A 25,836-nucleotide genomic window follows, 5' to 3' on the forward strand; every position below is an offset into this window, starting at 1 on the left:
GGACACAGTGCAGGTCAGGCAAGCATTCTTTTTACCCATCGGGAACCATGATGGCATTTGTTTGTTTGTTTATTTTTTTGCTTGCTTGCTTGCTAGTTTTTGGTCTTAAATTATATGTGTGTGAATCAAGTTTTTTAATTTAATTTCCTGAAAATATGTTACCTGCCCATTACTTGAAATATTCACCACTGCCAGTAATTTAAAATGTAGACACAGTAGGCAAACTGAGACAGTTTTTTACAGCATGAAAATACGTTTTGATACTTCTCGATGCCCTTATGAAAACACATCATGGGGAATATTAAAGGGGGATTTGTTGGTTCAATGGCAAACACAAGGTATTTTCCATATCGATCCTCTAGATGCCTTCCAGAATGGATATGTACACTGTCCAAAAGTACCACTTTGCTCTTCAAAAGGGGTGTATGACCAACTTTCTAAATTTTTCCCAGTTGACAATTGTTAATGGCAACATAATCTAATCACTTTTATTTTAAAACAATACATTCATATAAGATTTCTCTCATTATGATTTCATTATTCATATCCTAATTTTTCTTCTCCATTGACTAAAAAATGCATGCTTCTCAAAATCTTTCAATGTTATGAAATAATTCTGAAAATACCTGTCCAACATGTAGGGGATTTCTTGAACCCCACCCCCTTAGTCATCTAAAGACACTTTTTCATCAAAAGATGTTCAGTTTTGATAAATCTCTTCTAACCTGAAGAAAGGAAAGTTTATCACAAGAAAGACTACACCAGACATGGTTATGTATAGTCCACTTAATACACTAGAGCACATACATATTAACCCAGTGAAAAAAATCTCTGTGTTCTTTCTGACTTTACATTCCCATGGTCTACAGAGAAACCATCCCAAAAACACCGAGGTTACACTGGATTTTGGAGTAGGCATTTTTCTTTTTTTCGATGCTCCCAGATTGCTAACTTAAGTGTTTTTCTCTGTTCATTCCTCTATAAGTGTATTTTATAGGCTTAAATGATCAGACCCTGAGTCATGGGAAGTTTCCCATCCCTTACATTTAGCAGCTGGATCTGCACAAGCAGTAGAATGGAGGAGAATGGGGAGTTTTGGGAATGATTAAAATACTTTGTATGATGGTCAAGTGAAAAAAAAAAAAAAAAAAAAAAACAAAAACAAAAACAAGAGAGTGATGGAAATTGCTTGGCAGAAAGATGGGCAAAGCTTTTCCAGACAGCAGGTGAGTCCTTGGTCTCATTCACTCCCTCATACCTTGGGCCAAGTAAATGATGGATCTAAGTCTATCTAGGCTTTCTCCAATCACCAAGACAAGAATGCTTTTCTCTGTACATACTACAGGTTCTCATTGGCCTAATATCCTTGCATGTTCTCTTGGGTCGGTCAGTGACTAAGCATGGTCTCCATGTCCTCAGTCTCCACATTTCAGGTAACATAAGGATAAGCGACCCACTATAAAGAGTAATTTGCATATAATATAATTTGAAAGAGAGAGAGAGTTTCTTTTTCTTTTGGAGATTTGTGGAGATAAATAAAACAAAGCCGGGCACAGAATCTCAAAATATGTACTCAGCCTATTATGGGGAGCCAACCAGGGATGACCACTCAGACACAGTTTATAATCAATTGAAAGTCTTTATTCCTCAGGTATTCAGGACCTAAGTGTAGTCCTGAGCATTCACAGTGAAGGGCTTTAAAGGCAAACCCCACATCCTGGCGTCTCCCGATGCAACCCTAGAGGGAGGTTTCTAATCAGCGAGCAGTTTAACAGAGGCTAAGATAGCTGGGGCGTCTGGACCTCCGTTTCCTAGAAGAGTTGCGGAGTTTTGAATGGGATTCTACAAGATCAAGTTCTAGAACCTGGAATAGTCTTAGCACAAATACGAAATGGAGGACGCTCAGCACTGTTTCCTTGTCACAAAAAACATAATTCTAAACCCTGAAAAAGAGGCAACGGCTCAAAACAACTCAGAAACACCCCTGCTCTGTATTCGAGAGTTTTCAAGAATACCAAAATCTTGAAGAAGAAAAAAAAATGCCACGTAATTGTTTGCATTTCCGCAAAGGTTAAGAAAGAAAATCAGAAAAGCGTTTGGCTCTTAATCATAAGGAGTAGAGTTCAACTTCCAGAACTCTTTTTTTTTTTAAAGTAGTCTAAAGAAAAAACAAAACTTGAGTAGGCAGCAGAAAAGAAAGCGCCGTATGCAAATGAGGGGGTGAAATTCTTATTTTCTATTGGCTACCACACATTAACCAATGAGAGAAGCACAAGTAGAATCCCTCCAGTTCGTATAAATATTTCTCATTCCCCACTTAGACGTTACTCTGACAGTTTTTTCTTGTCTCTCCTTTATACCTCAAATTCAAACATGTCTGGACGCGGCAAGCAGGGCGGCAAGGCTCGCGCCAAGGCCAAGACCCGCTCGTCCCGGGCCGGCCTGCAGTTCCCCGTGGGCCGCGTGCACCGGCTGCTCCGCAAGGGCAACTACTCGGAGCGGGTGGGCGCCGGCGCCCCGGTCTACCTGGCGGCCGTGCTGGAGTACCTGACGGCCGAGATCCTGGAGCTGGCTGGCAACGCGGCCCGCGACAACAAGAAGACGCGCATCATCCCGCGCCACCTGCAGCTGGCCATCCGCAACGACGAGGAGCTCAACAAGCTGCTGGGCCGCGTCACCATCGCGCAGGGCGGCGTCCTGCCCAACATCCAGGCGGTGCTGCTGCCCAAGAAGACCGAGAGCCACCACAAGGCCAAGGGGAAGTAAATGGGTTCCCGGTCTTGGTTTTTGGATTGCTCTGCCTAAACACACAAAACAAAGGCTCTTTTCAGAGCCACCCACCTTTTCCCTTAAAACGAGCTGCCACCTTATGAGTTGTCTTGCTAATGTGCAAGGTCGATTATGCCCTGTACGATGAAATGTATCTCAGCCTAACTAGTGCTGTTGCCCTTGGATGCAGTTCGTCATGTTCTGAAACGCAAAATTTTTAAATTTGTTTTCCCAAATGAGTCAATGTCCCTTGCTATATGTGAACTAAAATAATCAGTACCTGAGTATTAAAACTGTCTAGGTCTAGGGTGTAAAAGCACAGCCGTCCTAATGGTTAAAGCACGCTTCACAGTTCGCAGTGTTCCGCTTGGTTTTCCCAGGAGTGGCCTCTGAGAGACCCCTATCGTGCATCCAACATTTTCTTTGGAAGTGATAAGCACTATTTGCCCCTTGTAACATCACCTCTTGTCAATCCCACGAAGTTTAAGTTTCTGTGCCCAACTGTATGATTACCTGAGTTGAATATTTTTAGCCTAAGCCTATGGGGTGTACAGATTCCCGTGCAAAATTTCTGTCCTCAGCAGTTATCGCGATGAAAGTGTAAAAGTAGAAGAAAGGAGGGTGGAGGGGCGGAGGCACCGAGGGGCGGAGGCACGAGGGGTGACGTTCATTCAGCCTGAAAGCACATTGCAATCAGGATTTGGGAGCAGAGACTGACCAATCCCAGAAAAGCGCGGGCCGATTTGAATGTTCCCGGGTCCAATAACGGGTAGTCTGATTGTATAAAAGATGGACAGCGCCTTCCAAGGCATAGTAGTGTCTACTGTTTTCCCTTTGGTGCACTTATGGCTCGTACCAAGCAAACCGCTCGCAAGTCCACCGGCGGCAAGGCCCCGCGCAAGCAGCTGGCCACCAAGGCCGCCCGCAAGAGCGCCCCGGCCACCGGCGGCGTGAAGAAGCCGCACCGCTACCGGCCCGGCACCGTGGCGCTGCGCGAGATCCGGCGCTACCAGAAGTCGACCGAGCTGCTGATCCGCAAGCTGCCGTTCCAGCGCCTGGTGCGCGAGATCGCGCAGGACTTCAAGACCGACCTGCGCTTCCAGAGCTCGGCCGTGATGGCGCTGCAGGAGGCCAGCGAGGCCTACCTGGTGGGTCTGTTCGAGGACACCAACCTGTGCGCCATCCACGCCAAGCGGGTCACCATCATGCCCAAGGACATCCAGCTGGCCCGCCGCATCCGCGGGGAGAGGGCGTAATCTGGACCAACCTCGCTTTTCAAAAGAAAAAAAAAAGGCTCTTTTAAGAGCCACCCAAAATTTCATAAAATGGTGCTGTAACCTTGTCCCCGTGATGATGAATGTTTTTATATGTCACTCAAAGGTCAGTATTGGTACTCAGCTTGTCTCCAATTCTTGCATTTAGTTCTGGATCTCGTGTCCTGGAATCTTAAGGCCTAGTGAAGTTTAGCCTGTTACGTTCACTTTCTGCTCGTAGTATGACATTGAAGATATGTCAAAGGCTTGATGTTTGGTGCTGTGAAGCTGTCCCTGTTCTAAAAATGTGCTGAGTCAGTCATAAACAGGCTTGGAAACCTCAAATCTAACCAGATTAAGACATAGGGTGGAATTATACATCTAAATCTAGGCAGCCTATAAATATGTTGGGAAATTTATAAAATTTCAAACTTGCCCTTACCAATTGCTTTTATGTACAGATTGCTGGCTATACCATTAAAGTAATGGTTGGAATTTTTTGTTTTCTCTAGGTTTTGCACTATATTTCTGAAACCGTTGAACTACAGAAGCTGTTCTTACTCTGGACCTTGTTTCCTGTCCCTTTTCCATCAGTTTCTTATACCTAATATTCTGCCCATGTCTGGTATGTGAATGACAAGGAAAGTTGCCAAGATCTAAATGGAATGGGTGATTTGCTTGGATACATTTTCCAGGGCTTTAAATAAATAAAATCCCTCTGGCAGTGGTGGTGCACGCCTTTAATCCCAGCACTCTGGAGTCAGAGCCAGTCCGGACTTTGTCAGTTCGAGGCCAGCCTGGTCTACAGAGTGAGATCCAGGAAAGGCGCAAAGCTACACAGAGAAACCCTGTCTCGAAAAACCAAAAATAAATAAATCCCCATTGGTTTACACAATAATATTTTATCTAAAATCATGAAAATCAGCATTGTCGGGGCCGAGGGGCTCAGGCACGTCCTCCCTGATACTCCATAGGCTGAGGTGGCAGGATCTCTAGTGTGAAGTTTGCTCGGGTTACAGGAGGAGTTCAAAGATAGCCTTGGTCATTTGGTAAAACCCTGTCTCAAAATTAGAAGGGGCTGGGGTAGAGGTCTAAGGAGACAGCACCGGCTTAGCCAGTGAAGCCCCAGATTCAAGCCCCAGTAAACAAAGAAAGAAGAGGGAAAGTAGAAGTGCATTTCCAGGTATTTGATTTTCTAGAGACGGCTAAAAACTGCTCTCCCTGGCGACTGCATGGCAGCCACAGGTATCTCGAGGTGATGGGGTCTCTTGAAGGCCCAGCATTTCAATATTTGGGTTTTAGCTGTGCTGGCTTTGATGTCCTCTGCTTGGCTTTGTTTTCTATGTATTTTCTGCATCTGTAAAAAACTAGCATTTTCAGTGCAGTGCTGAGCTAAGAGGCAGTACTTCCCATTTTTCGGTAATAAGATGGACAGTCTTCAATTAGCCTGGCTCTTCTCGCCAGCTCCACAGTCCCTACCAAAGCCAAGGGTGAAAAATGGATTCTGGATTCAGTCTTCATTTCCTTGAGGCTCTAATAGAATATCACAATGTCAAATAAATAAATAAATAAATAAATAAATAAATAAATAAATAAAAAGTTCCTTTAAAGAGCCCACACCAGAGATCTAGCAGCATGAAGTAGTCATCTCTGTGGGACGCTTGCTGAGGCTCAGTCTCCCCGGGTGCCTTCTGTGTCCTCTGGACGGAATCACTTTCTGTACATGAAAATGGGATCCACACCATCTATCTTCCACGATTGTGACTGTGGTATATTTGAATGCCCGCTTTTAATTTTTCTAAATTCTAGTTTAAGTTTTTAAATAGCCCAAACTAGCTTCTTAAATTAACTTTTTAGTTAATTTAACTTGTCATCACTTAATTGCAGAGTCTGCTCAGTTTAAAAATAAAATGTTACCATGGACTTAGAAATCAACAATGGAAAAAATTCAAGGTCTTTTAGGTTTGTTTTGTTTGTTTTAACAATGTGGTATTTTATTTGTGCTCTAACAAATAGAACTTATCTAGGGATCAGAGCAGAGAGCCAGCCACTAGAGTAGACAGGGGCTAGACAGTGGTGGCACACACCCTTAATTCTATCACTTGGGAAGCAGAAATCCGTCTGGATCTCTGTGAGTTCAAGGCCACACGGGAAACAGAACCAGGCGTGGTGGTAGCACATGCCTTTAATCCCAACACTTGAGATCTCAGGTCTTTGCTTGGGAAGGACACAGGCCTTTAATCCCGGGAAGAGATGACAGGAAGCAGAAAGGTATATAAGGTGTGAGGACCAGGAACTAGAGGCTTTTAAGCAGTTCAGCTGAGACCCTCAGGGGTGAGGAAACAGGAACTCACGTTCCTGAGGCTGAGGAATTGGCTAGTTGAGGTTAGCTGTAGCTTGTACTGCTTCTCTGATCTTTCAGTATTCACCCCAATATCTGGCGCCAGGTTTTTTATTAATAAGACCATTTAGCAATCCGTGTTACAAGCAAGGGGAAGTATTGCCTCATATGTCCGGAATCTCTCTCTAAAACAGGAGAAAAGATGTATCCTTCCGCGGAAGGCTACAGTTGAGATCATTGTTTACCAAACTATCAGGCACTAAAGGCCAAGTGCATTTTGATTTTGGTAAAACAATTCTTAGCTTTCTTTAGCACTCACATATAACTTACTCTCCCACGATTGCCTCTCTATACTCCACTTGGAATAAAAACACGTCAGTTTTTATTGTTTCTTTTGGTCTTCATTTGTGAATGGTGGCTTGTCGCCTTGTCCCCTAAGGTATAGAAAAAATATTGTTTGCCAAATTCATTCCCAGGCCCAAATGGAGGTCCTACAGTAAAGTCTTGCCTTTCTCTGCATATAATTGAACAGATAGCATGCATTAGATGCATTAGACTCTGGTTTTTCCACGATCTTCAGTAACCAACTGTCCTCCAGGTACCACAGTGATGTCAGGCACAGGATGAAATTGACAGCTAGTGCTCTTGGGTTGTTTGAAGGAGAGTTGAAGGCTCTTAAAGAACAGGAAGAATTCAAGTTCAGGGCCCACTCTTTAGGTTTAAAAGTTTAACAGTAAAGTCATACAGTGGCACAAGCCTGTAACCCAGCTCTGGGAGGCTGAGACCAGAGGATTGTAAATTCCATCAACGGTTACATGGTGAGACTCTGGAAACAAGGAGGAGGAAGGGGAGGAGGAAGAAATAGAAAATGGAAAGAGAGACTAGAAAGACAGAAGCTGGGCCCTCCCCCAATCAATCAATAACTAAGAAAATGTCCTACAGGCTTGCCTACAGCCTGATCTTATGGAAGCATTTTCTTGAACTGAGGCTTCCTCCTCTATGATGACTCTAACAGAAGGCCTTCCAGTCTTGATCAGAAGCAACTTCCTGAGTTAAAGAAGTGTCTCAGCAAAATTAGTATGTAGAAAAAAGTAAATGGAAATTCATAAACTTAAACCACATTGCATCTTGGCTGGGAAAAGCTGGGGTATGATTGCCAATAAACCTTGAGGGAAATGACAAAAATAATTTCCCAAACAATAATTTTTAAAACTTCATCCATGAAATACAAAACAGGATCTGTCATCTTATACTTCACATGCAGTGATTAAAAAAAAAATCCTAGTACACATGAGTGCTGCCAGTGATAGCCTGATATGAAAATACTTCTAACAGAGTATTAAAATAGTGTTTTAGTTAGGATTACTATTGCTGTGATAAAACAAATTACCAAAAGCAACTTGGGGAGGAAAGGGTTTATTCAGTTTACACTGTCACATCACTGGTCATTGAAAGTCAGGACAGGAACTCACTCAGGGCAGGAACATGGAGACAGGGGCTGCTTCCTGCTTCCCATGGCTTACTCAGCCTGCTTTCTTATAGAACCCAGGACCAGCAGTCCAGGGGTAATACCACTCACAATGAGCTGGGGCCCTCTCCCGCCAAATCACTAATTGAGAAAATGCCCTACAGGCTTGCCTACAGCCGGATCTTTTTCTTCTTTCTTTCTTTCTCTCTCTTTCTTTCTTTCTTTCTTTCTTTCTTTCTTTCTTTCTTTCTTTCTTTCTTTCTCTCTCTCTCTCTCTCTCTCTCTCTCTCTCTCTCTCTCTCTCTCTCTCTCCCTCCCTCCCTCCCTCCCTCCCTCCCTCCCTCCCTTTCTTTCTTTCTTTCTTTCTTTCTTTCTTTCTTTCTTCTTTTCTTCTTTTCTTCTCTCTCCCTCTCTCCCCCCCCCCCCTTTTTTTTTCCGAGACAGGGTTTCTGTGTGTAGCTTTGCGCCTTTCCTGGAACTCACTCTGTAGCCCAGGTAGGGCTCGAACTCACCTAGAACCACCTGCCTCTGCCTCCCTAGTGCTGGGATTAAAGGCGTGCACCACCACCGCCTGGCACAGCCGGATCTTATGGAGGCATTTTCTCAACTGGGATTTCCTCCTCTATGATTCTAGCTTGTGTCAAGTTGTCACAAAACTAGCCAGCACAAATATTAACATGTAAATTAATATATTTATGTAGTACTTCTTTGCAACAATCTCAACTTAATGTAAATTCCAATCCAATTCTCACAAACTACTGGTAGTATTATCAGATGAGTTTTATAGGTGAAAAGGGAGAATGGGAAAACTACCAGTTTACATATCTATTAATTAATCCCTTTGAATGAGAACATGCACTATATAGGTGTGGCAAAATCCCACCTCCACCCTCTTGGAGCACTAGTTAGAACTGCAAATTAAATTAAAAGAAGTACCAAACAGATTGACTGCTCTAATTAAAAAAATAAAATAAAAAGTAGCCAGGTAGTGGTGGCACACGCCTTTATTCCCAGCACTTGGGAGGCAGAGGAAGGCGGATCTAAGCCAGCCTGGTCTAAAAGCAAGTTCCAGGACAATCGGGGTTACACAGAGAAACTCTTTCTACAAAAACAAAAACAAAAAAAGTAACCCGCTGGGCGGTGGTGGCACACGCCTTTAATCCCAGCACTAGGGAGGCAGAGCCAGGCAGATCTCTGTGAGTTCGAGGCCAGTCTGGACTACCAAGTGAGTTCCAGGAAAGGCGCAAAGCTACACAGAGAAACCCTGTCTCGAAAAACCAAAAAAAAAAAAAAAAAAAAAACGTAACCCAAAGCAGCAGTGAATCGATTACATACAGAATCGGGCAAAGAACAGCCAGTGCCATGATTTGACAAAGCAAGGGGGCTTGAGCTATGTGGACATTGTATTTTAACAAGTTTTTCTTGAGCCGATTCTCTCTGCCTCAGTTCCTCCTAGCAATAAAAATGTTGCAGGTTGGTCTTTTAGTATCTTTCACATCAGTATTACTAGGAAAAAATAATGTTCTTTTGGTACCACCTTTTTGGTGTTTTTATTTTTTTAATGTTTTAAACGTACATGATTTAGAGAGGTTTGTCTTTTAACTCCTTCAAAACTATTGGGCCATAGAGATGTAATTATTTGTTAGGATAATATACAAAAATATAACAGCCGTGCAATCCAAGCTGTGGGAAACCTGGGGAACTGCAGAAAGGCACTATTTCTGTGTTCAGCTCCTTGGTCTCCGCCCTACCGCGGGCGGAGCAAAAGAGGCATTGGCAGCCCTTTAGTCCCCGCCCACATGCGGTTTTCAACCAGGTCCGAGAGGATCCTATAATAAGCCACCGGCCTTTTGTCTCTTCGGCTTGTTTTGCAGCTACTCCCTAAGCTAGCCATGTCTGGTCGCGGCAAAGGCGGGAAGGGCCTGGGCAAGGGCGGCGCCAAGCGCCACCGCAAAGTCCTGCGCGACAACATCCAGGGCATCACCAAGCCCGCCATCCGCCGCCTGGCCCGGCGCGGCGGCGTCAAGCGCATCTCCGGCCTCATCTACGAGGAGACCCGCGGGGTGCTGAAGGTCTTCCTGGAGAACGTGATCCGCGACGCCGTCACCTACACGGAGCACGCCAAGCGCAAGACCGTCACGGCCATGGACGTGGTCTACGCGCTCAAGCGCCAGGGACGCACGCTCTACGGCTTCGGTGGTTAAGCCATGCCTGCGTTTTCCTCCAGTGTCGTAAAGGCCCTTTTCAGGGCCACCCACGTGTTCCTCTAAAGGCTGTACCTTGCTGCGCTGTGTCTCGCGGTCGTTCTAAACCGAAACTGGGCCATCTGGTGTCCTCTGTCTGCACTTGTGCTGTTTCTAGTTGTGGTCGATGGGGTGGACATTAAGGCGAAGTATGGGCGTTGAGCACAGCCGTTTCCCGGAGCTGACCTGTATGGGGAATGTGACCCCCAAGTTACACGGGTCGGCTCCTTCCTCCATGTTAATACCAAGTGATAGTCGTTTTTCTAAATTTCTGGACTTGACTCTTACTCTTTTGCCAGGCTGGGGACAGTTAGGCAGTCTGCTTCAACATTCAGAATTCCACCCAGGCTGGAAATTGGATGTTTTAAGCCCTTTTCTCTGAGTCCCAAGATCTTGGGGAGGCCTAACCTTGAAGCCCCTCTAAGGGAACCTTAGCAGGGGAGCACTTACCTTCATCTCCTAAACAGCAACAGCGATATCCTTTTTATTAAAGAGATTTCGAGAGAGTTAAAATTCAGTTACGGAAAGTCAACCAGGGTTGGCATACTCTGGACGGCTATTTTCGTGGTCAGCGTGGGTTCAGGGCCAGGTTAGACCATCTTAAAAAGCCCGGAATATTGGGGATAGATAGGTGTTAGTTAAAGCCTTTGCCTCTCAGGCACTACTAGGGCCTAGTTTCAATCACCCATTACCACCGCTGGAATATTGAACCTTACGGAGGTGCCCAAACTGAAAAATAATCCAGATGAGAATCCTTCGTACTAAGGAGATTCAACTGGTGGGAAAACCACTTAAGAAATAGACCCGTGTTCTACAGAGCAAGCTCCAGGACAGCCGGGGCTACACAGAGAAACCCTGTCTCGAAATAAAATCAAAAAAGAAAAGAGAACAGGTTCATCTGATCCTGGAGGTGTTGAGCAGAATTGAATAAGAAAGAAGTTTGTGTTGAACTGAGCTGCAGAGAACAGTCTTACGTTTTGTTTTGTGTTTTGTGTGAGTTGCAGAAAAATCAGTGGATTCGACCACCAGAAGATGGAAAGAAAATTTTGGTACGAATAGTACTGACAGGTACGTGATGTTTTTCTTGACCACCCCTCCCAAGCAGTGCATTAAAATAAATATTGACAGAAAATCTATGTTGTATTAATTACTATGGATAATGCAGAGATAATAGGAAATACAATGGTGTATGTATATAGGTTGTTTGTCTATGCCATGTAGAGGGCTTCAACATCTTCATATAGTATTTGAACACCCCCCACCCCCATGAGTTTTGACAGTTGGCTAATTAGCAAAACTAAATGAGATTAGTAACATACAACAATGCAGTGCAACATTACCTGTAAAGAGAACAGGTGGAGACAGGGCAGTTTTGGCACAAGAAACCACCTGTGATCTCTACCCCTTGGGAAGTTTTACGACACACTGACCAACACCTGTCATCCCAGCACTCCAGAAATGGATGGAGAAGGATCTCAGATTTGAGGCCAGTCTGTGCTCTGTGGTACATGGAAAGATTCAGAAACAAGAGAGATTGTATTGTATGTATTGTATACTCTCTCTCAGTTCTTAGAACTTTTCTTCATTCCTGAAACTACATCTTGTCAACTAACGTGTTCTGTAAAATACTTTATGTTCAATAGAACTCCATGTCCTGGCTGGGAAGCCAGGTTCATCTTGTAGCAGTGCCAAAATTTATAATAGTGGCAGCTTCTAGCCATTTCTCAACATTCCAGCAGGATTATCATTTTTAAAGATATTAAATCTACCCTCTGGCTCAGAATATTCTGCTGAATTACCAAACTAGTCACAATAAATAGCACTGCCTTAAAAACACAGTTCTCATTTCAAATAGAGTATGATCGTTTACTTGGGAGCCAAATATGAGTGACCATGGCCCAGGAACATAGACTCAGGTTACCCCCAAATCTACGTTCCAGTGTGGAAGCAGTTTCATAAAATTTTTATAGTAATAAAAGCGTTAATTAAGGCATCTTTCAAATGTTTTAGTGGAAACATTAAATAGGCAGTCACAACCAAGGAGAGAAATCTCAGCTATTGGTCTCAGGTGCCGTCTGATAACTCACCCTTTTGGTTGGTAGAAACGAGACTTTGTTAATACATTTCCAGAAGTTTTTAACTTGTTAGCCACAGGACTAGGTCTGACACAGAGGTCAGCAAGCAGTAACTATTTAGGGGGTTAATGATTGCCCCAAAGGAACTGTAATTGGGTTCTGGATACAAAACACTCCACTTTCTCCACATCACTGAAGGTCCAATCACTTAGTTAGCCTTGAAGACCCAGCTTCTTTCCAGGAGTTGTCATTCACGGTGTCCTTAATTCAAATACCTACCTTGTGAAAGAAACCTCTACTGGTCACTCTGTAAATAAAATCCCCATTTGGTCACTCTTAAATAATGTTTCATCTGTAACAGTATTTTTATTATGTGTATGTATTTCCCCCTTCACCAGGATATAATACCTTGAAAGTGAGAATGTCATTGTGTCCTCATGACTCTAGCATCTAGAACAACCCTGGTATCGCATAGGTTGTTTATAGTGTTATTTATGTTTTCTTTTGTCTTTAATTTAATGTCATTCTTATTTTCTTGTATGGATTTTTTTGCATGCATTTTTGTCTGTGCACCACTATCATGCCAGGTGCCCAGAGACCAGGAGAGGGAATCAGATCTGGAATTCTTGGGACTGCAGTTACAGGGGATTGGGAGACACAATGTGGGTGTTGGGATTTGAATGTAGGTTCCCTGCAAGAGCAGCCAGTGCTCTTAACCAGTGATTCATCTCTCCTGTCCCCTTTTGTCTTTTAAAAATTACATTTAAAATATTTTATTTTATAATCATGTATGTATGTATGTGCGTGCGTGCGTGCGTGCGTGCATGCGTGCGTGCGTGTGTGTGTGTGTGTGTGTGTATGACCTGTGGATGTCAGAGAATAACTTCTTAGGAGAATTGGGCCTACCATGTGGGTCCAGGAGTTTGAATTCAGGTCTTCAGGCTTGGCAGCAGCTTTACCCAAGGAATCATGTCACTGGATTCTTTTCTCTTGATATAAAGATCAGGCTAGCCTGGAAACTGTAGCTCAGTCTCATCTTAAATTCCTGGTCTTTATGTATATCTTTAAAGTGAACACATCATGAACCCTTGCAAAGTCCCCAGGCCTCCATTGAGCCCCACTATGGTATTGCCACAATTGATTCCTCAATAAGCACGACTTTCCTGTCTATCTTGAGAGTTAATGCAGACTTGCAAATCTAGGATATTATGGACTGACTGGATAAGAGAGAGGTTTCTATCACAGTAGAGGTGGATACCACTAGGGAGAACATAGGCCTATGGAATGCTTTGAAAAAAGGTCAGTCAGGCCTACTGAAAGGATTCTGTACCCGATATTAAACATCTCCACGGACGCATTAATCCAAATCAAACCGAATTAAGAATTAATGATTAATCCAGGTTTAATGAGTAAAACGCTCCCGGGTGATTTTTCGGCCCACAGAAAGGTCTTTGGGGGAGGAGCCGCGGTTTGGCGGCTTTTCTGAGCCAGGGCGGGGTTTGGAGAGAGCGGAGGGGGGGGGGGGGACACTGACATAGAGCTTCCACCTAAAGGCCTCCTTAAAGGCCATTGTGGTTACTGATTTCTCCAATCTGCATCCACAGACTCTAAACTTACTGCTCATAAGGAGAGCTCGAAGTGCTCTCTGTAGGCACATTATAGAATATCAATCAAATAGTACTGAAGGAATTCAAATTCTGAATAAAGTGGACAATCACCCTCAAGACACATTTTTGTTCCTCTGATCTATTGCTGAATTCTTCCAGGATGCACCTATGAATTCTCATTAGCTTAAAATGAAGCTATGCTGAATACTTCATTCTCCATAAGAAACCTGCGGTTGGATAACAGGAATACCAAATGAAGGAGACACATTCAGACATAGCTAACTGAGGCTGAGGTTCAAATCTGTCCCTTATAAAGGGGATGCGTAATACTTACCTGGCAGGGGAGATCACGAAGGTGGTTTTCCCAGGGCGAGGCTTATCCATTGCGCTCCAGATGTGCTGACCCCTGCGATTTCCCCAAATGCGGGAAACTGCCTAATTTGTGGTAGTGGGGGACTGCGTTCGCGCTCTCACCTGAAAAAAAAAAAAGGCGATGCGCAAAATACAAATAACCAAAAGAAAGAAAAATCTATAAACAGCAAAACCACGAAGAAGTGGGGCCACGCTGGGTATGGTGATGAACAGCAATTCTAGCACTTGGGAGCTGAAGGATCAAGTTGTCTAGGCTAGGCAAGGAAGAGGAAAACAGATAAGCAGTCATCAACTGAGTTCGTACTCCTTCAGCTGGGTCCTCAAACTTAACACAGCTTGAATCCGAAATTGTGGCAAATGCTCCCCCAAGCTGCCTCCATTAATGCACAAAAATCCACAGTACAGGAAGCCCTTCAAAGAATACACCTGACTTTACCAACTTCACCTACAAGTTTAGGGTGTAAAGGGAGCCCTGAAATGGGACCCATGATAACTATACAACAATAAATAGTTTCCCCGCGCCCGGACTCACCCGAGTTTTCCCAGTTCAATTAAAAGCAACGAAGCAAGGGATAAGTTACTAGGCTGTCCAAGAAAGTGGTGGAATCTAATACTTAGAGATCAACTATTCAATTCACTGAATCCACAAGAGAAATAAGGCAGAGTGCAATTACGCTCAGATTGTGATTTATTCTTCATTTCTCTCAGCCTTTGTTCTCCGGGATGCGGTACAAAGCAAACTGCACGGCACAGTATTACAACGCCTTTTTCTGAGCAGATGGGCGGCCCTGAGAAGGGCCTTTGGTTATGGGAAAAGACGAAGGATGAAAGCCTTAGCCGCCGAAGCCGTAGAGCGTGCGTCCCTGGCGCTTGAGCGCGTAGACCACGTCCATGGCCGTGACGGTCTTGCGCTTGGCGTGCTCCGTGTAGGTGACGGCGTCGCGGATCACGTTCTCCAGGAAGACCTTCAGCACCCCGCGGGTCTCCTCGTAGATGAGGCCGGAGATGCGCTTGACGCCGCCGCGCCGGGCCAGGCGGCGGATGGCGGGCTTGGTGATGCCCTGGATGTTGTCGCGCAGGACTTTGCGGTGGCGCTTGGCGCCGCCTTTCCCGAGACCTTTCCCGCCTTTGCCGCGACCAGACATGGCTAGGGAAGCTACCAAAGCCGAAAGGAGAATGAGTGAGACCCGAGAACGGGTCCTTATATAGCTGCTCCGCCTTACTCCCCCCACCCCAACAGAAAGCCAGAGCCAAAAGCCCGCCGGCGGGAAAGTGACGTCACAGGCCACGCCTCTAAGCCCCGTCCGCCGGCGGGAAAGTGACATCACAGGCCACGCCTCTAAGCCCCGCCCGCCGGCGGGAAAGTAACGTCACAGACCCCGCCTTTAAGGGTCGCCCAAGAGCCGAAAGCCCGCCGGCGGGAAAGTAACGTCACAGACCCCGCCTTTAAGGCTTGTCCAACAGAGCCGAAAGCCCGCCGGCGGGAAAGTAACGTCACAGACCACGCCTTTAAGAATTGTCCAACAGCGGACAGCCCGCCGGTGGGAATGTGACGTCACAGACCCCGCCCTTGAGCGTTGCCTCTGCTGCGTGGTTTCATAATCTCAATGTAAAACCTATTTTAAATTTTATCCCAAGGGAACCTGTGCATTACAAACTATCAGAACTAGTCGGCACAGTGTGATAACTAAAGAATTACTCTAACTCTGCAATACTGTGGGTATGAGAATGGAGGAAAGGTTTGATTGGGAAAGCCGTACTCGGCAGCTTCACACTCAACACCGGTTTTATGCGTATCCCCGTTTCTCGTTTGGGAAATTGGACCGAGTCTATTCACAGCCATTTTACTTGAAATTGTTGGTGGCTCTGAAAAGAGCCTTTGGTTGTTCTAAGACGTAAACAATTTACGCCCTCTCCCCGCGGATGCGGCGGGCCAGCTGGATGTCCTTGGGCATGATGGTCACCCGCTTGGCGTGGATGGCGCACAGGTTGGTGTCCTCGAACAGACCCACCAGGTAGGCCTCGCAGGCCTCCTGCAGCGCCATCACGGCCGAGCTCTGGAAGCGCAGGTCGGTCTTGAAGTCCTGCGCGATCTCGCGCACCAGGCGCTGGAATGGCAGCTTGCGGATCAGCAGCTCGGTCGACTTCTGGTAGCGCCGGATCTCGCGCAGCGCCACGGTGCCGGGCCGGTAGCGGTGCGGCTTCTTCACGCCGCCGGTGGCCGGGGCGCTCTTGCGGGCGGCCTTGGTGGCCAGCTGCTTGCGCGGGGCCTTGCCGCCGGTGGACTTGCGAGCCGTCTGCTTGGTGCGAGCCATAGCAACAAATAATCAGGAGACTGAGCGTCTGGGACGTGGCAACGCTGTGCTCACAACTACTATTTATAGTATACAAAGCATAGTGATTGGACGAAAATACTGTGCGGCTGTGACGTTTAAGACTCTGATTGGTTTATATTTAAGAACTGCAATTGCACAGTTTTCCTAAGGTAGTCTGTGGCTGCCCTTTCCATGTATATGTTTTTTAAGAAAAGTGAAAGAAAATTGCGGTGACTGTCAACTTCTCCAGCACCTCTGTCCGCCAACACATGGCAGCTTGGCCTTGTCGCGACTGAAGAGCCGAAGAATAAACTTGATATCCAGAGTACTCAAATGTTTAATGAGAATTTTCTGCATTGTGTGAGGGAAGGCCAGAGTCTACCATTTGATTGGTTTACTGCGTTTTCTTTAATAGCCACTAAAAAAGCAGATCTTGAATCCTTCATTTGCGTGGGGTTTCTCCATTTAGTCGAAAGCTACCATATAAACCGAGATTAGCATGGGAGTAAGATGAGAATTCAGGCTCAGGTTTTCCTGTGTATTCATTAAATAGCTGGATTTGTCTAGATCCTTTGAGTCCTTGCATTCAAACCTAAATATTTTCAAGCATTCTTGGCCAGAAATCACTCAATGCAGTTGGAAACTAATTTTTTTTAATAAAACGATAATAAAAATGGTCATAGCATTAAGGTTACATTATTTTCTATTTTGTTTAAAAAGAAAAACTCAACAAGTGTTTTTCAAAGCTATTTTGGACTTGCATGTGCCAGGATGAGTTGTCATGCCGTGGCTTTTGCTCTCGCGCAATAATAGGTGCTTTCTCAGAATTGTAGAAACCAGTTCAACCACATCTTAGTAGCACTATTGGTTCGAAATGTGAAATCACTATAGCAACCTGATTGATGCTTCTTAAAGCTCTAAAACAATTCCTTACGTAACATATAAAAAGTAACCACATAACTCTTCGGTACAAAGCTCGTAAATAAGGTCTACAGCATGGTTTTCTGATAGCCTACCATGGAATTATTCCCTGAGCCGTAGGAGCGATCTCTGACACCTCAACAAACTGCTTGAATTTTGACTAGCCAATTTACAGACACCCTTCAACATCTGAGCTACTTTCTGATGGACATGAAACTCCCACCTCAAGCACCCAGCCAGAAAGGTTTGGGGGCGCCACCAGACTAGTTAAGCCCAGAGATCTAGCAGGCGCTCCGGGGCCCGAGGGGGCGGGGCCTCTAGGGTTCAAGGGGCGGGAGTTAGCGTGCACCAATCACAGCGCGGCCCTGCTCTATAAATACGCCGCGCGGGGGCCTTGTCTTTCTACTTCTTTTCTTCGGCTTGGCCATAGCTGTCCCGTCCTCTGCAGCTACGATGTCGGAGACACCGCCCGTCGCTCAGACTGCTGCTGCTGCGCCTGAGAAGCCCGCGGCTGCAAAGAAGACTAAGAAGCCCGCGAAGGCTGCGGTGCCGAGGAAGAAGCCCGCGGGGCCCTCCGTGTCCGAGCTCATCGTGCAGGCGGTCTCCACCTCCAAGGAGCGCAGCGGCGTGTCCCTGGCCGCACTCAAGAAAGCGCTGGCGGCCGCCGGCTACGATGTGGAGAAGAACAACAGCCGCATCAAGCTGGGGCTCAAGAGCCTGGTGAACAAGGGCACCCTGGTGCAGACCAAGGGCACCGGCGCTGCTGGCTCCTTCAAGCTCAACAAGAAGGCGGAGGCCAAGGCCACTACCGCCAAGGTGTCAGTGAAGGCGAAGGCATCGGGGGCATCTAAGAAACCCAAGAAGACTGCCGGGGCCGCAGCCAAGAAGACGGTGAAGACCCCGAAGAAGCCCAAGAAGCCTGCCGTCTCGAAGAAGCCTTCCAAGAGCCCTAAGAAGCCGAAGGTGGTGAAGCCCAAGAAGGTGGCCAAGAGCCCCGCCAAGGCAAAGGCGGTGAAGCCCAAGGCTGCCAAGGCTAAGGTGACAAAGCCCAAGACCGCGGCTAAGCCCAAGAAGGCGGCGCCCAAGAAAAAGTAAACAGTTCGGTTGGAGGCTTCTTCAGTAACCCAACGGCTCTTTTCAGAGCCACCTACATGACTCAGGAGAGCTTAGCACGGGTTTCACTGGTAACTGGTACAAGTTAACTTGATTGGGTTAACACATTACACTTGGTTGCCTTTAGGCAGCTGGAGGCTTGAGTGACAGCCTGTTATGGTTGGCGTCTGTGACTGCTAAGCTGACATTCCCCAGTTCATTCGAAAATAACAGCTGGGTGGAATTGGGATGAGATAGGGGGGAACCACGCCCTCCCCAGGTGTGGTAGATCGGTTACCCTGGTTAGAGGGCACCTGGGTAAGTCACCTGTGCTGCCAACATCAGGCTGAGAATGACGTCCTTACGCAATGCTCAAAGTACATGATAACGTTCTGTGGCACAGCACATGTGGCATGGTCTGGACAAAGTTTAAGAGCAGTGTGGGTTTTTTGTTTCCAAGCATAAAAGGCTGGGTTCCTTATCAGAATGCTGGATGCTTGGAAGTTCGGTTTTGTGAGGGAGTTCCTGGTACTTCTCACGACCCAGTTGGTCCATCTCCCACGTACTGGAAATAATGTCACAGGTAGCTCGTTTTTAGCCTTTGGTTTGCTACCCACTTGTGCTCTTGAACTGGTTCTCCTGCCTCCCAAGTACCAGGGTTACTACCAACCCCTACCCACCAGTCTTGCAGGGCTCCCTACTCAATCCTTTGAATTCAGTCTTTTAAAGAATTATTGGTGTGGGTGTACACTTGTGTCTGGAGGTTGGGGAACAACTTGAAATTGGTTCTCTTCCACAGCTTGGGTCCAGGGGATTAGCTCTAATTATCAGGCTTGGTGGCAAGTGCCCTTTACTCTCCCGGTCATCATTCTGGCTCTAAACTTTTTTTTTTTTTTTTTTTTTTTTTTGGTTTAGTTTTGTTTTCTTTCTCTCTCTCTTTCTTTTTTCTTCCTTTCTTCCTTTCTTTTCTTTCCTCTTTCTCTTTCTTTCCTCCTCTCTCTCTCTCTTTCTTTTTTTTAAATACATTTGTCCATAAACAGTAACGATTGCTTTGTCTTTCACTTAGGGTTATTTTACTGAAATGTGATATATATGCACATTTAGACATCTTTTCCAACAAAACTTTAGAAAACAAATTAGTCAAGGCACAGGCCTTTTATCTCAAGCACATGAGAAGCTGAAGCTAGGATCCTGAATTCAGGCCAGCCGAGGCTACACAGCCAGAGGCTGTCTTAAATTCAGGGAGGATTTGATTGAGTTTTGTTTTGTTTTTAACCAAAAAAGTATTTCCCATGAAGTATTCTGATCTATCCATTTGTTAATCTATTGGTAAGCACTAAACTGAACATGATACAACAAATAGGACTCCATAGTGTTAATTATAAAGTATATTTTACAGTTTTAGTAAATGACATTCTAAGAGTAGCTCAACTTCCAGAAGCGTGCCCGTTTTGGCTTCCCTCCTCAGTGGGGGCTAATTCATTTCTGCAGAGTCGAAAGGATGCAAAATAATTTCAGTTTCAACTCAAATTATCTTGACCACTAGCATCTACTTTGTTTATTGGCTACCTTAATATTGCTTCTGGGAATTGCTTGCTTGTATTTCTTGCTCATTTTTTCAGAGTGGTCTGTCTTCTTGTTCCACTACGGGTTTGTATGTTTATTTTTATGTGTTAGTGTTTTCCCCACACCCATGTACACTGTACATGCCCTGGAAGTGGAGTTACAGATGATTGTGAGCCACCATGTGGGTGTGGGGAACAAATCACCAAGGATTTGTTCTCAAAAAGAACAAGTGTTCTTAACCACTGAGCCATCTCTCCCCTTGCCTCTATTATATTTTTAATATAGTAGAAAAAGAAACTTTAGGTTTTTGGTTTTACCATCATCAGCATTGCAGTATTCTAACTTTGATCTTTTCTTCTCTTTATTTTTTGTGTGGCATACTTTTTTTTATTTTTGTGTGATGCATATTAAATTTAATGTTTTGAATATTATATGTGAATGTTTTAATGTGTTAAATATGCATACGTCTTTAATGGCTTCTGAGTTTCAAGTTTTGATTAAGAATTTACACCCCAGTGACTGAATTATTTGTGTAGTATCTTAGATTTTAAGAATATTGCTTTTTGCTGGGCGGTGGTGGCGCACAACTTTAATCCCAGCATTCGGGAGGCAGAGGCAGGCGGATCTCTGTGAGTTCGAGGCCAGCCTGGTCTCCAAAGCAAGTTCCAGGACAGGCTCCAAAGCTACACAGAAAAACCCTGTCTTGGAAAATTAGCAAAACCCTACCTCGGAATAGAAAGCTGAAAGGAGGGAGGGCTGAAAAAAATAGGCTTAGCATGTAGCCCAGTGGTAGAACATTTGCCTAGCATGTGTGAGACCCTGGGTTTAATTCCCAGTACTGCCAAAAGAAAAGAAAAATTAGTTTCTAATCCATAAATGATATATTTAATGTTGTTTTAGGTAGCTATTCCAAAAGCATTCATAAATAATAATTCACTTCCTTCACTGGGCTAACATAAACTCTTTTATGTCTAAACCTCTTACATAATATGATCTAGAGTCTATTTTTGCATCTACTATTCTCTCCATATAAACTAGGTACTTTTTACATTCTTTACTCCTATTTACAGGCTCATTTCCATGGTGACTAGAACATTTCTCATGGCCTGTTGTTGCCTCTTACCGGTAATAGGTAAAGGCGTATTGAATTCTTGTATCCAGCTAATTTGCCAATTTGTGAAATTCTACTTTATTTTACTCTTTTAAAAATACTGTGTGGAGTTTTTCATAGTTGACAGCAAAATAAATCAATCCACCTTTTTTTAATTCCTCAATATGAATCACATGCATTTTTGTGCTGCTTTTGCTACAGAACTCCAGGGAATTGATTTTAGCAGGCATTTTAACTCCTGGTTTGAATTTGTATTGTATTGGATGTTTGTTAGCATATGCTTACTAAATTTTTAGTATATGTATTTTAACTAGTTCCTGTTCATTCTCTTTTGATTTAAATTGTTTGGATAGCTGATAGATCTTCTCTATATAGTGATATGATTTTAATTTGCTTTGCACTTCCTTAAATGTGAGGCCCACAAATATGGTATGACTGGAAGACTCGGGAATAGAAGAAGGAAACTTGTTTTTCTAAGATGGATGTTTCTGAGAGAAGCAGAGTGAAGTGATGGAGTTGAGAGAGGGCAAATCACAATACTGTGAGTCTGCAGCCTGGGAAATTAGCAAGTAGAATGCAGACTCACCAGCTGACTCAAATGCTGCTGATAGACCAACGTGAGTCAGCTCCTCAGTTCCGCTGTGCAGAATCATTTCATGGCCTTGATAACAGCTTGTGGGAGGGTGAAGTTATAAATTCGAATCTTTAATATATGTCTGTGTTTAAAGCTTGGAAATTGGGTCAGGCTACCAAGGTAGTGACTGAGATAGTATGAGAGAGAGAGAGAGAGAGAGAGAGAGAGAGAGAGAGAGAGAGAGAGAGAGAGAGAGAGAGAATCTGATTCCTGTTCTTCCAGTGTCAAAGGTGAGGGAGATCTGGCCTTGAACATTTATTACACATAATTCTGAATCTCTAAGTCTGTATTTTGGGGCTTCCATTTGTTGACTTCAAAGTAAAGGTCTAAAGTAATTTGCTCTGAATTGCTTTTAGTGGTTTGTGACGGGATCTCATGACTCATTATGCAGCTGAGGATGATCTTCAGTGCCTGATGCTCCTGCCTCCTTCTCCAAAATGCTATGATTACAAAGACATGGCCTACCATGGCTGGCTAAAGTAGTGTTTTCCGACTACAGCCTGGTAGGAATGGAATAAAAGAGAACATGTTATAGCATGTCACATCACAGTATCTTCCTGGAATATAGTATATATTTTAGACATTTATGTTGTTAAGCTGTGTGCATGCATTTTCTGCATCATTTTCACCAATATTTTATATTGGTGGTCATTGTGAAATATTCTGAAAGCCAGTGGTTGAGATGTGACCATGGTCATCCAGTCTGAAGAGTCCATGTTTAAGCTGATGTCCTGACTGTAGAGTTGGCAGATCTACCTACACATATAAGCAGCAGAGACTTGAAGACAGGGCTTCCTGAGACTACAAGGTGACAGCAGGCACGTGCATATTCTCTCTTTTTAATTATTCCGTTTATTTATTTTGTAAGTGAGAGAGAGGTGGGGGAGAGGGAGGGAGGGAGGAAAGGAGGGAGGAGAGAGGGAGAGCACATGACACAGTCTCCTGTGAAGGTTAGAGAAGAACTCGTGGGAATCGGTCCTCTCCTAACTCGTGAGTCCTGGGAACTGAAGCAGGTCAGGCACCTTTTGGGGCTGAGCCAATCTTCTTACGGATCCAGATTCTATCCTTCACTGCTTGCTTTGTCTCTGCCTTTGGAGCTTTTTAAAAGGAAAAGGGAAAGGCTGAGAAAAATCACCAGAAATAACCGAAGACCTGTAGGACCTCAACAAAGTGGTGCATACACTACAAACAGTGGGGTTTTCCAGTTCAAACAACAATCCCAACACATATGGGAGAAAGGTGGGCCAGGGAGTCGGGGGAGAATCTCTCATGCAGGTTTTATTGTGTCTTATGTAGCCAAATTACAAAAGGAAAATGTTGAGGGAAAGGGGGAGAATTTATTGTTTTCTTTATCTTTTCAGCTTGTTGACAATGTACAATGCAATGTAAATAAAACATGGCCAGAGAGATGGTGAGATGCATCCAAACTAAAGAGATTTGCTGCTGCAAGCCTGAAGATCCGAATGTGATCCTTGTGACCCGCACTACAGAATTCGGTGCTCACAAGTCCTCTGACTCAATGTGTGTGTCATAGCATGCTCACACCCACACACATACACCCCCCATGCCCCACACACAATAAATAAATGGAATTTATAAATTTTAAAAAGCAAAGCTAAATTAAGCCAGAAATATTATCAGCGAACTAGATGTTTAATAAAGACATAGCCTAGCAATTCACTACAGCATTCCTTCCCGTGTGTGTTCCATTGCTTTAACTGGCTACCATTGCAAACATTTTTCAATGTTAACAAAAGTTACATCGTCATTGTCAAGTGTGTCTTAGAGCAGATTCCCAGAGGGAGGATTTTTGGGCAAAGTAGCAAAAAGTAATACAATAAATTATAGTTTTTCATGAAATCGTTATATAATTTTTTGAAATACAAATAATGAAGGACAAAATGCTGACAGACCTCAACTACCATTGACACAGCCTTGTAAGTTTTATTTTTAGTAAGTGATATATTATTTCAAAAGTCAAAACTATGTGGAAAGATACACATTGAGCTTCCTTCTTCTGTCATGGCCATAGTTTATGCAAATCCAAACAAAAAGTATGTACAAATGTTTTGTGTTTTCTCCCTCACCCTTTCATAGGATAATACACGTCTGTACTATCTGTCCCTGGGCTGAGTCTGTAAAGGGACACAGTTCTTTTGTTCTCAGTGATAGGTGGCATACATCCTGTGATGGAACAAGACTTTATTCTGGCTCGTATCTATCTACAGGTGAGTGTGTATATGTAAGAAATTAGTCCTACCTTTGCAATACAAAAAAATGCAAACTGCACTTCCTTTTTCAAGATAGTCACCTGTCTTTAGCATTGTTTGTGATGAATTTTGCTGTATCACCTGTGCTGCCTAGTTTTATGTCACTTGACACAGCTATAATTATCTGAGAGGAGACAAACTCAGTTGAGAAAATATCTACAGGCTGTAGGCAAGAAAGTGTAGAGCACTTTCTTAATTGCTGGTTGATGGGGAGAGCACAGCTCATTGTGGGTGGTGCCATCCTTGGGCTGGTGGTCCTGCATTCTACAAGAAAGCAGGCTGAGCAAGACAGGGGTAGCAAGCCCTCCATGGCCTCTTCATCAGCTCCTAACCCCAGATTCCCGCCCTGTTTAAGTTCCTACCCTGACTTCCTTCAATATGAATGGAGATGTGGAAATGTGAGCTCTTTCTTCCACAAGGTGCTTTGGTCATGGTGTTTCATCATGGCAATAGAAACCCTAACTAGGACACCATCTTCTTTATTTTTATGTAATTGATACATAATATAATATAATATAATATAATATAATATAATATAATATAATATAATATAATATAATATAATATAAATTTTTTAAATCAAACCACCGTACTGACTCATCTCCACCCTAGCTGTTCTAGACCACCTCCTCTAGGAGGAAGGCCAATTTGGGAAATCAAACACCCGGAGGATGCCTACTTAGTGATAGGAACCAATGCCCAAGAGAACCCACTGCCCAGCTACCAGGATGTGAGGGTTCAGAACTTCCCCAAGCTTTGAAGGTAGGAAGATGAAAGTTATACCTGCTTTCTGTCTTCCTAAGCACTGAGCTCTGACCATCTGCTAACTCCTCCAGAGACTTAGTGTTCTTAACTGTACCTGGGCTATAATAACAGCATATCTTACTTCAAGCAAGAGTATATTAATCTGTGTTAAAGGCCACATCCCAGCATTTGGTGGCTTGAAAGAGCCAGCTGGAAACTTTTCAGGCATTTTGTGAGTCCATTGTTCAGCCCAGCAGTTACTAAAAGCATATGAGTTACAATTAAATACCATATTTTTAAAGTCAGGTACCAAGCTCTTCCAACTATATGATAAGCATCCACACCTCTCGTACTTGGAGTGGTAAATACATTACATGATCTGATACTGTGCATTTCTTCGGTCACATTGTTATTCACTATCTGGTGGGAATAGTTCAACCATGAAAATGGGCACCATTACAAGGAGGGCTTTTTTTTTTTTTTGAGCATGTATTTTGGGGAGATCGTTTTTCTAAGAGTTGGTTTTTTTGTAGAGGCTGATTTTTAGGGGCCTAGAAGATGCTGACTGCTGTGATTGGGTCCAACTGTCAGTACTAGAGGAACTCCTCCTAGGATGGTCTCAACACACTGGGAAGTAAACAGGAAGTAAATGAGATTCTTCTTATCCTTTCGGCCTTTGTCTTCCCGTGGTACTCCCATGTAGGACCTGAGGGAGGCTGTGAGGCCTGAGGGAGGTTGTAAGGCAGGCAGATCTGGAGCTGGGGCGAGGTCCTCCCGAGTCGCACACGGTGGCTTAGGTCATCACATCCTGATCTCGCATGGCTTCATTCTCACTGGCGCAGCTGGCACACATTGGTAAGTGGTCCCTTCATTACAGCTGTTGTATATAGTCTTTTGATCTAAATCCTTCGTGTGGGAATCCTATTACAGTATCCTTTCATTTCCCGGCACAAAAAGAGTAAAGGATACCAAATCCGTACCAGTTGTGGTGTTGGCATCCTACTAAAATGGTTTTTATTGTTCCTGTAAAGGGAGCAGGGTGGCAGATAAAAGTG

At 44.3% G+C, this 25,836-nt stretch overlaps 6 protein-coding genes and 1 pseudogene across 6 annotated transcripts; 5 read left to right on the forward strand and 2 right to left on the reverse strand.

Moving 5' to 3' along the window:
* The first annotated feature begins 2,343 nt into the window (after positions 1–2,343).
* H2ac4 (H2A clustered histone 4) lies at positions 2,344–2,840 on the forward strand. Its single transcript, XM_006993146.4, has one exon. It carries the CDS (start codon positions 2,374–2,376, stop codon positions 2,764–2,766), a length of 393 nt encoding a protein of 130 aa, XP_006993208.1. The 5' UTR covers positions 2,344–2,373; the 3' UTR covers positions 2,767–2,840.
* A 746-nt stretch (positions 2,841–3,586) lies between these two features.
* Positions 3,587–4,085, forward strand: LOC143273435 (histone H3). Its single transcript, XM_076573030.1, has one exon. The coding sequence runs from the start codon at positions 3,615–3,617 to the stop codon at positions 4,023–4,025; it is 411 nt and encodes a 136-aa protein (XP_076429145.1). The 5' UTR covers positions 3,587–3,614; the 3' UTR covers positions 4,026–4,085.
* Positions 4,086–9,693: 5,608 nt separating this feature from the next.
* LOC102926458 (histone H4) lies at positions 9,694–10,083 on the forward strand. Its single transcript, XM_006993145.4, has one exon. The coding sequence runs from the start codon at positions 9,724–9,726 to the stop codon at positions 10,033–10,035; it is 312 nt and encodes a 103-aa protein (XP_006993207.3). The 5' UTR covers positions 9,694–9,723; the 3' UTR covers positions 10,036–10,083.
* Positions 10,084–14,082: 3,999 nt separating this feature from the next.
* Positions 14,083–14,233, forward strand: LOC121829917 (U1 spliceosomal RNA; annotated as a pseudogene).
* A 565-nt stretch (positions 14,234–14,798) lies between these two features.
* H4c1 (H4 clustered histone 1) lies at positions 14,799–15,294 on the reverse strand. The gene has a single exon (XM_042278736.2). The coding sequence runs from the start codon at positions 15,271–15,273 to the stop codon at positions 14,962–14,964; it is 312 nt and encodes a 103-aa protein (XP_042134670.1). The 5' UTR covers positions 15,274–15,294; the 3' UTR covers positions 14,799–14,961.
* Positions 15,295–15,956: 662 nt separating this feature from the next.
* On the reverse strand, positions 15,957–16,487 carry H3c1 (H3 clustered histone 1). Its single transcript, XM_076573031.1, has one exon. The coding sequence runs from the start codon at positions 16,441–16,443 to the stop codon at positions 16,033–16,035; it is 411 nt and encodes a 136-aa protein (XP_076429146.1). The 5' UTR covers positions 16,444–16,487; the 3' UTR covers positions 15,957–16,032.
* Positions 16,488–17,758: 1,271 nt separating this feature from the next.
* H1-1 (H1.1 linker histone, cluster member) lies at positions 17,759–18,514 on the forward strand. The gene has a single exon (XM_006993141.4). The coding sequence runs from the start codon at positions 17,818–17,820 to the stop codon at positions 18,457–18,459; it is 642 nt and encodes a 213-aa protein (XP_006993203.1). The 5' UTR covers positions 17,759–17,817; the 3' UTR covers positions 18,460–18,514.
* Positions 18,515–25,836: the final 7,322 nt, after the last annotated feature.

Source organism: Peromyscus maniculatus, chromosome 5, assembly GCF_049852395.1.
Source record: "Peromyscus maniculatus bairdii isolate BWxNUB_F1_BW_parent chromosome 5, HU_Pman_BW_mat_3.1, whole genome shotgun sequence".
Classification (NCBI taxonomy): domain Eukaryota; kingdom Metazoa; phylum Chordata; class Mammalia; order Rodentia; family Cricetidae; genus Peromyscus; species Peromyscus maniculatus.